The sequence below is a fragment of the Epinephelus moara genome, chromosome 19, assembly GCF_006386435.1.
Source record: "Epinephelus moara isolate mb chromosome 19, YSFRI_EMoa_1.0, whole genome shotgun sequence".
Lineage (NCBI taxonomy): Eukaryota > Metazoa > Chordata > Actinopteri > Perciformes > Serranidae > Epinephelus > Epinephelus moara.
The window spans coordinates 5,040,003-5,050,127 of NC_065524.1; the positions used below are offsets into that span (position 1 = coordinate 5,040,003).

The 10,125-nt window shown below is 39.0% G+C and overlaps 2 protein-coding genes across 3 annotated transcripts in view; one reads left to right on the forward strand and one right to left on the reverse strand.

Annotated features, from left to right (window-relative positions):
- The window catches only part of LOC126406453 (zinc finger protein SNAI2-like), a 10,969-nt gene extending 7,644 nt beyond the window's left edge, over nucleotides 1–3,325 (reverse strand). The window contains exon 1 of the mRNA XM_050070743.1: nucleotides 3,106–3,325. Coding sequence (XP_049926700.1) covers nucleotides 3,106–3,184 — 79 coding nt within the window. The 5' untranslated portion in view covers nucleotides 3,185–3,325. The remainder of the gene's footprint in view (nucleotides 1–3,105) is intronic.
- borcs7 (BLOC-1 related complex subunit 7) overlaps nucleotides 1–10,125 on the forward strand; it is a 1,032,483-nt gene that overhangs the window by 1,002,515 nt on the left and 19,843 nt on the right. The gene's annotated exons all lie outside the window — the stretch shown is intronic.

The following is a 10,125-nucleotide window of genomic DNA, read 5'->3' on the forward strand; positions in this document are numbered from 1 at the left end:
AAGATGGCGACCTCTCTAAAGCAAGGCCCTTGCTATATATATATATAAAAGCATAATTATAAGGCTACGAAAACCAAACAAATTTTATTTTATAGCAATTATACACTTATATAAACATATTAATGGGTAGAATATTCAGATTCAGATTCAGATTTGACAATAAACCATGCCAAATATTACACACTGGCCCTTTAATTAAAGCCTGAATTCTTTCTTAATCTGTAACATGTTGGTCTGGAGGTTTAAATGTATCTCCTTTCACAGAGTTGGTGATTATAACTAAACTTTCACCTGAGAAAACAGATCTGAGTTCAGACTGTTTACTTAGAGCACAGCTACACTCACAGATAACTGAGACACTCACCTGCCTGTCAAACAGCATCAAACCAGAAACCCTTTCAAGTCCAGATGGAGTGGAGTCCTGTAGGAGCAGATGTGAAGTCCAGCAGTCAGTGGCTGCTTGCTCCACTGCCATTCAGCAGAGCAACAATAAGCTAACAGGCGGAGCTAACTGCTAACAGCCACAACAGCTGTAACTAACAAACTCCACAGAATCATTCAACAGCTCCACCATCCACAGCAAGACACACACGGCTGCTTATTCACTGCTGAATTACAGGTCACAATACACACTAACAGCTGATGCTGCTCTGTGTGAATGTTTTTGTTGGCTAGCGAAACATTCTGGTGCCGTGTATTTACTGGTGTTTACCAGCCTGACACTCAGGCAGCATTTGAAGATAATTGCAAGCACAGCTGCTTAAAATGTCCAATAGTCCACCACCAATATTTTCATCACATCTCGTCTCATCAACGAAAATGAAACACAAATTTTGTCTTAGTTTTTACTGTGAAGATCTATTTTTAGCTTGTTGTCATCTTGATTTCGCCATGTTTTTTTACATCAAAATCGAGATGACAACGAGCTGTTGATAAAAAATTTCCATCATAGTTGTTGTCAACAAAATTAACACTGGTTTTAAGTTGTGTTGTTACCAAAGTTACAAAATCCACCATCTTCTAAAAGTTTCATGCTAACTACATCTTCACGTAGAATACCGACATTTAGTCATAAGGTATAGATAACAAAACCCAACGTTTGCAAAACACCATAATATTAATATCCACACAACGTGAAATTCTAACGTCGTTAGACATTTAATATATCATCAAACCAATTTTCATTCTGACCAAAATTATATAAAAAATTAAAATTATATATAATAAGTCTGTGCAGCATAAGAGACCGATGTTCTGATGGCCAGTGCCAGCAGGGAATGAGGTGATCACTGTTTGTATACACACACCAGCAGCAGAGAAGCAAAGAGTGCAGCACTAGGAAGAGTGTTAATGCTCCCAGAACATGATCTAACATGACACTGATCCAGCATTGATTCTGCTGATGCTGGAGTCTATACTCTATAGTATCTCTACTCTACTCTATAGTGTTGGAAATGTGAACATTTTAGTTCTTTTCCAAACTTTACCACTGAATGTTGCTTATTTAGTCATGGATATTAATGCTAAAGAGAAAACTTTAGATTTGAAACTAACTTTTCTAGAAGCCGAAAAACCCAACAAAGTTCACCAAGTTTTTACAGCTTAGAATATTATATATTTTCTTTTTAATCAAATATGATTTTTGTATTACCAGTTCTTCTTCCTCGGCTCTATGCAGATGGCAATAATGGAAGTTCATCAGTACATTGGGATGGCGAGGGGGAAGGCTCAAGCTCGCTTTAAGGGCTGTATTGGGACAAATACAAAGGTTGAAGGAGGGATTTGTCAGGAGGAGCCTGGAAGGCCGCTACATAGGCTCTTGAGGCTGCTTAATGGGGCCCTTCTGGTCTCTCAAGGGCCTGGGGATTTTGCACCTGCTAAACACAAATCTACATTTTGTTTGTGGCCAGACAAAATGTCATGTTCCTTTATGCAGCATTATTTACCTTACATAAATCGGAAAGGTTGTGCTTGTTTAAAACATTTAGTGGGATGAAGGACCACTCCCAAGTCTCAAGTCTCAATAATTTTTTTCTTTTTTTGGCTTAGGGGATCGGCATATACATTTAAATTGTTGTATTTTGTATTTATTTTACCGCAGATTTTTAAAGACTGCAGATTTACAGCATTCATCATAGACAGAAACTGTAAAAAAAAAAGATTATCGTTTGATTTTCAAATTTCAGATGGTGCTGGGACACATCATGTGCAATGAATGCTTCCATTAGGAAAAAAACATAACCAAATCTGAGCTCAAATCCCTTTATTTTAAGTCTCATTTAAAATTTGGCCAAAAATAAAATGTCTGCAAGTACTAACCAGCATGCACGACAAGTGTTAGAAACTGAGGCTTTTCTCAAGTCCAGGATTTTGTCTTCAACTTTTAACTGTCAAACCTCAGGGTTAGTTTTGAAAATCTAATAACTAACCTACTGTATTTTAGAGGGAGGGTAATGCGTTTTCGGCCAATCATTTGGGGAGGCTCAAGGAAAAGTATTTGTAGCTTAAGGGAGGGTCAAAAAATAAAAAAAAATGGAAAAGAAGTCTCTCCAGATTAAAAATCAAATCTCGGTCCTGTTTAAGACATGTATAATCTGTCCCCCTTTCTTAAAAATGCTATTGCCTCCTTAACCGGTCATTTTATCCCATTCACCGCATTAAATAACAATGTTTAACTCCCTGATGAGTCCCCCACACCCACCCATTTTTTTGTCCTTTATTTTATTTATTTTACTTACTCGTTTTTCTTTTATGCTGCCTTTTTTGGTTTTGGTTTGTTTATCTGTTTCTCTCCCGTTGTGACATTTTTTTCTTAGTTACAGCAAAACATGGTGATCTGTAAACATAGGCTATGTAAATGTTATCCTGCTTTAACAAAAAAAAAATCTACAAGACAGTCATTTCCCTCTGAAAAGTGAAATTAGTACTTTATACTGTTTAAATATTTGTGTTTTGTAGTAGCCTAATAGTCCAAAAATAAATAAATAGGCTCAAGTTAAGTGTCCTTGCTTCAAAGTGCAGATGTAATATTGTAGCCTACTTTGTTACTTTCCATCCTTTCCTTTCCAAACAGAGTCATTTTGTGTCCAGTAGAAAGAGTCTTACCGTCAGTGTGTGACTCCAGTCTGCCATAGTTTGCTCTCTTGGCGCTGTGATGTTTCTTTACTAAGAAAGACCGCGGCATGTTGTAGCCGTCTTCACGGGAGTTGCTGCGGAGTGACGGTGCTCTACAGCCGCCGGTTAAAGGAAGCAGCTGACGGCGGTGGTGTGAGAGAGCTCGTTTGTGATTCACAACGGAGGGCGACTGTGTCTCTGTCCGCCTGTGGCCTCGCGCATTCCCCCGCTGGTCAGGTGCGAGCCAAGGGTCGCGCGGGGGAATTTCCATACACAACAGTGTTGAACCAATTACAATGAAAGGACAAGTGCAGGGGGCGGGCTCTGCGTGTCAATCAGCATACCCCAACAAAACAGGTGTATGAATGGTGATAGCTTCTCACTATAGAGGCACGGAGCACTTCACACTGCTGGAGCTGGAGCTGAAGCTGGAGCTGCAGGCACACACTTGTTGGCCTGCAAAATCTTACCTTGGCTCAACAGCCTCAACATGAAACACAAATGCACCACAGAGAGAAGAATTATCACTTGACTGAAAATCAAAGGGACACAAGCACACTAAGCTTGAGGTTTGCTGATTATATTTTGCATGGTAAATGTGGGACAATGTAAAAATCAACAGCAAATCACAAAAGGGTATCTTGCATTTCTGCCTTTAATAAGAATGAAACAAAAGTAGTTTGACTAGGTCTATATGTATTACCATAAGATCAGTATCAGTATTAACCGCAGAGATAGGCCTAGCAGGGTCTGTTAGGACATTTTTGTATCAAACGGAGGTGTCTGCTAAAAATGTCAAGTAAAAAATCAAGTTTTTTTTTTACAGCCCAACCCAAACGTGAAAGGCACAATTTTGTAAAACGTACAAGGAGTGCATTTTCCTCAAAATTTTGCCTCCCTGGGACAGTTTGGACACTTTGTTCTGGGCTTAAAACCACAGTTAAAATTGGAAAAAAATGCAGTCTTAATTTTAACACCTTTATATTTACAATGACACTTGTTCACACATTTCTCTGGAAAAAAATATCATTTTTAAAATTATGATATTTCTGCAAATTACTGAGTCATGGAATTTGGCTGTACTCCAAGTCTTAATTTCAGCTCATAGTGGTTACCATAGGCTACATGTAGCCTATAGGTTTATGTAGGCTATTGGCTTTGTTTTGTTTTGTAAAAATAAAAGAAGGAGAAGAAGAAGAAGAAGAAGAAGTTCATGCAGTAAACATTTATTCAGTGACTTCACAGTGAGTCTTATTTAATTAGGAAAAGCCTGTGTATTGTTTTTGTCTACTTTTTGTTCATTTGTAACAAGGTATGACCTATAGGCTAAGTAGCCTACTGTCCCAATCACCACTGGGTAACTCTCTCAACCGTTCCAGGGAGAGTAGACAGTAGACATGTTTTGGAGTCCTGTGCTAGCTACCAACAGATTCAGACAGCTAACGCTAGTACGAACTGATAGGCCAGAAAATCCACTTTACAACATTATGTTTTTTGTATTTAGTAGAACTAAAAACAGTTTAGTTTAGTAGAAGAAAAACAACAAAAAAGCCCAAAAAAATTCTATAGATTTCAAAACTGTGAATAAAGTATGAGTTGAACTATGAAGCTGAAGGTGAAGAGGTGGGGAATATGAGCATGGTGAATGGCATAAACATAGTAGCTCTCTAACTTGCTAAGAAGACACTATTTCAACTGTCCCTCTGTCCCAACTGAACCCGCTCTTGAATTTGCTTTAAATGCAAACTCCACCCATCCTCCATGTTTGGCTTGATAAATTTAGCATAATGTACCCTTTCACAGCACTAACGCTAACACCGCCACTAAATAAAAGAAGTAGAGGCAACTGGAATCCTACCCCATTTCCACCAAAATTAGCATGTGTGCACACATTTTTAAAACACAAGTAAACCCACAAAAATAGACTATATAGACTCCTTTCCCATTGTACTTTCCCATTGCCAGTAGAACAGAGTATGCCTTTCTGTGTGTTTTTTTTTTTTTTGGTGTGTCACATCCAGTGCTGGGTGTAAGGCGTTACCGCCAAAAATGGCTTTTTTCAGTAATGAGTAGTGTAAGGCACTACTGTCCCTAAATGCAGTAATCACATTACAGTTACTAATCAAACACATTAGTCGTTACTTGTGTTACATAAATTCATCATTAGATCTTCCCCTCAGCTACTTAAGAGTTAGTGACGACGGGCTTCAGGCTGTTGCCAACGGGTCGTCCTCTGTGTCCAGCCGGTCAGCGGCTAACACAGATGTGGGGACGAGCCAGAGGATGGGAGAGTTTCTGCCGCAAACAAGCACCGAGACCCGGGGAGACGTGGGAGCAGCTTCATGTGTTTACAGCAGATAGCAGGAGCGAGGACAGACGTCTCACTCCGCTACTCTGTGCTGCAACTTGAGTCTCACAGACACACACTTTCAGTTTATAATTGTAACATCCGTTATCCTACTAAATATTGATAACACGCTAAGTATTTTACAAATTCGAGTTTTTTTTTATTTGACGAACGTGGCGCTGATGTGCAAAAATGAACTAAATGACTGTGGGGCAGAGGGCAAGTAATATAATCATAACACCTTTACACACGGTAACCACCCCCTGCCTGGTCGGTGAAGATTCTCAGTCATCCATCCAGGTCATGGTAATCATAAGTGCTAGCTATAACATAGGCAACTGGACTTGCTTGCATTTCTTAAAGACGTTTTGCCTCTCATCCAAGAAGCTTCTTCAGTTCTAAATGACTGGTAAAGAACTGAAGAAGCTTCTTGGATGAGAGGCGAAACATCTTCAAGAAACGCAAGCATTTCCAGTTGCCTACAATATAGCACTTACGAACACCCCCCGCCTGGCATAACAACTTCTCTGGCGGAAACCCTGCAAATACTTAAGGAGAGAAAGAGGGAAGTCTGCTTAGGGGCCTACCTTGTGAACCAGCTGTGCAATGAACAAGAAGCTCTGGCCTTACACCTCATGCAACAGCCTAATAGCATAATGGATTTCAGTCATCGCTACAATTACACTGATGGGAGAAAGCATATGCTTTTATACAAGTGAGGGGGCACAGTGAATGAAGTGGGGGACACTGCCCCCTGGTGCCCCCTCGTGAAGCCGACTCTGGGTATATCCATCTAGTTAACTATACCTACATTAGGATTGTTATACATATGTAAGGTTTAATGCTATATCGTTAACTGGCAAATTACGCAACAATGCATTTCAAGCAATTTTACAGAGTAACTAGTAATGTAACGAGTATTGTAACTAATTACTTTCTCCAGGGAATAATCAAGTAAAGTAAGGGATTACTTTTTTTCCTAAGTAATGTGTAATGTGTAATACATTACTTTTTTGAGTAAAGACCCCAACACTCGTCACATCTACGTCACAGAAAGGCCAGAGAACAGTCAAACAGTAGACAACGTTAACGTTAGGTAGTTACTTCTTTTTATCTCTTACTTACTCAGTCTCTCTTTAAAACTCAGTGCAGACTAATTTTGATCGATGTTTGAGTGTTGCTTGGGCGAAGATGGACGATGTTTTGTGATGGCGCACCATTGCATCCTACCACTTAAAGGGCTGAAATTAGTGCCTTCACCCAGGTGTTGGGTTCCCATGAATGCCGATCGGAGCAGGAGGCAATAAATACCTGTGACTACTGCAATCATTTGATCCGGGTATAAATGCTGATTAAAACCATTCCCATTGCATTACAAATCCAGATGTTAGCAGGTGTTTTTAGTGGGTTTTTTAGTGCAGTGGGAGAGGGGTTTTAGTGAATGAAAACAGCATTACTAACTCAGAGCATGAACAGGTCCAGTTTAAGGTGGCCCCTGGTTCTCAAAATGTCACTAAAATGAACATGGACTGAAAAGAAAGAGATTCAAAAAAAGACCCCAAAGAGATGCAAAACAACCACAAAGAGACACAAAAAAGACCAAAGAAGACATTAAGTTACCTAAAAGAGACACAAAATGACTACAACGAGATATAAAACCACAAAAAGATGCATTCCGACTGCAAAAAGATGCAAAAAACAACTACTATAAAGTGTGTGGGTCTTGCCTTTTGCATATTCGTGCCCAGGAGCCCATTGTCTGATAATCTGCTCCTGAGCTATTATACAGTGGTGGGATGAAATTAGGCCTACACTTACTTAGGTAGCCTACTGTCTGTGAAATTTTGAGGTACTTCTACTTTAGTCTACTTTAATATTTCTGCTTTAACTTAGGCCTACTTTATACTGCCACTCTACACCACATTTCACAAAATATATATATTTCTTTATTTATATACTACATTATACTATACTTTATATACTACATTATACTATATATATTTATCTGACAGCAGCAGTCACTAATTACTCAACATATAAAGGTTTTAGCTAAAAACAAAAACAAACAAAAAAGATGCACTTCTAAAGATTGAAATGAAGTGGTTCCCAACCTTTGCCTCTTGCCATATTTCAGATGCTTATGAACAGTTAGCAGTTCTACCACAATTTCCCCTTAAAACTTCTTACAGGGTTTCATTTAAACAACTGTTTGAGGCTTGAAGATGTCTAAAGATTTAATATTTCACAAAAATCAAGAGAAAAGTCCTTTCTGCCCCTTCACTCTTTTCCTGCCCCCTCCGATTTATCTGGTGGCCCGTTGGAGGCGCCCAACCCAGAGGTTTTGGAACCACCATCTAGCACTAAAAACAAGCTCCACTATGAGTAAGTATGTAAAACTTAAATTAAAAGCTTAGTCCCACTTAACTGTCCTTCCTTTTGTTAGCCTGGTATGTATTTTGCTTTATAAATAAAGTTTGATTTGACTTGATTTAAATGATATCATGACAAGCAAAACACTGCCAACAGCTGCTTTCACTTTGCGTGTTAGAGTGCTAGGGTTTTCATTAGGCTCAAACAAGATGCTTTTGTCAGTGTGCTTATAGTAAAGCCACTCCTAGCCTTTGAGTTCTCTCTCAGACACCTCCGAGCTAATGTATTAAAATAGTACAAAGTACAGCAAATACACAGCTCCAGTTTGATTACATAAATTTACACATCTTAGTTTTGCTGAACTAACATTTCACAGCTGATCTTGGGTCAGCATTAATCCACACACTGATAATGTTAATGGATCCCTTTAAAGTTTTTTTGTAACCTACTGAGCATGCAAAAACCTCATTTAGGTTTTAAGCACATGAAAAGATGAACAGATGTGGTTACAGGAACTGCAACAACTGCAATGAGAAGAGGAAGCTACTTTGTGGAATGAAGGTTGGTTGAAATTTTGAAAGGATCTGGAGCCTTACTTATGGACCTCAACTCTTTCTGTCAGTGGCGAGAACTGGGCACTGTTTCTTTAAAATGGTTGCATCTATGAGCTACATTGTGTCCTCTTGATCTATTGTAGTGATGAGATTAATCTCTAGGAGTATGTGGTGAAACAGTCTGGTTTTCCAAATCCATCCATGGTGCAACAGTCTCTTTTAGAATGTCCTGATGACAGAACAAGTGTAATGTTTAAGATAAGGTACAGATATCCTGCCTTCCTGTTTCTAATGTCAACACTTTAGTTTTGCTCTCATGTTTGATACGTTTAAGTTAAAGATCTTAGACTTGTTTATGCACTCAATAGATATATTTCTGTCAAATTTTGGTCACAAATAAGTTAAAATCTGTGTAAGTGAGCACTTCTTCTCAAGATAATCCATCCACCTGAAAGGTGTGGCATATCAAGATGATGATTAAACCACATCATTACTACACAGGTGTGCCTTGGGATGGTCACAATAAAAGGCCACTTAAAATGTGGAGTTTGATCACACATCACGATGCTACAGATGTCCCAAGTTTCAAGGGAGCATGTTATTGAATACTTGACTGCAGGAATGTCCACCAGAGCTGTTGCCTGTGAATGGCCCACCACGCAATATTACTAATCATTTTTCCCCTCATCTCACAATGGCAGGACTATCATACAGTTTACAGACATGCATCAAGTAGGAACTACAAAGGTGGAACTCATTTTCATAATCAGATGGTAAACAAGCAAATGCACTGGTTACCCAACAACAAAGAGTTGACAGTGAGGACCACTTCTTTTAGGAGCAGTTAGGGATGTTACCACACAGAGTAAAAAAGGAAAAATGATGGTGTGAAACAGCAGAGGCACTTTAGAAACCCAGCTGAGTACTGCCATTAGCATCAAGCTAGCAAACAATGTTATTTCTTCATAATGGAGATAGACATAAAGTATGAAAAATTAAAAAATAGTGGTCTTGATAAAGTTAATGCATCGCACCGTCATTTTAAACTCAACATTTCCTGTATCTGTGTCAAATTAAAAGCCCATTTTAACTTAGGTTTAGAGAATCCCTTCATTTAAAAAAAAAAAAAAAAGGGTTTTAATTGTGAAACATTTGTAGGAACTTGTGGAGGATTCAGTGACTTGCGTGTTTGCCTACAGTACTTCTAATGTAGCTCCTGCCATATGGTGACACTTTTTTACGTTACCACAACAACATTTCAGCTGGAACATGAACAGACACAGTGACTGAAATAATAGTAATAATAATAAAAAAAGGACAAGAATAACCCAATGACATCACACACGTTGTGAAAGACGACTACGGATAATTGGTGTGGCCCATCATGTAGTGTGTTATGTCTGTCAGCCAAGTCACAGCACAAATTTATGACTCCACAATCACCTAATGTGACATAGTGACTGTCAGAACGGGCAGAAATGTCATGTAGTGTGAACCTGGCATTAGACTTTCTGTTTGAAAGTCATGAGGCGTCCAGGACTCTGCATCGGTTGTCGTCTACTATGACACACTGCACGAGATGAAACAACAGATTACACTGATTGTCATGCACGATCCATGCCGACACCGTACGTCGCTGCATTGGGCTAGAATCGGGCTGATATTGTGTAGTGTGAACCAGGCATTACATTGTGAGTAGGGCAGGCACAATATCGGATTCTCACTACTATCGTGGCCAAA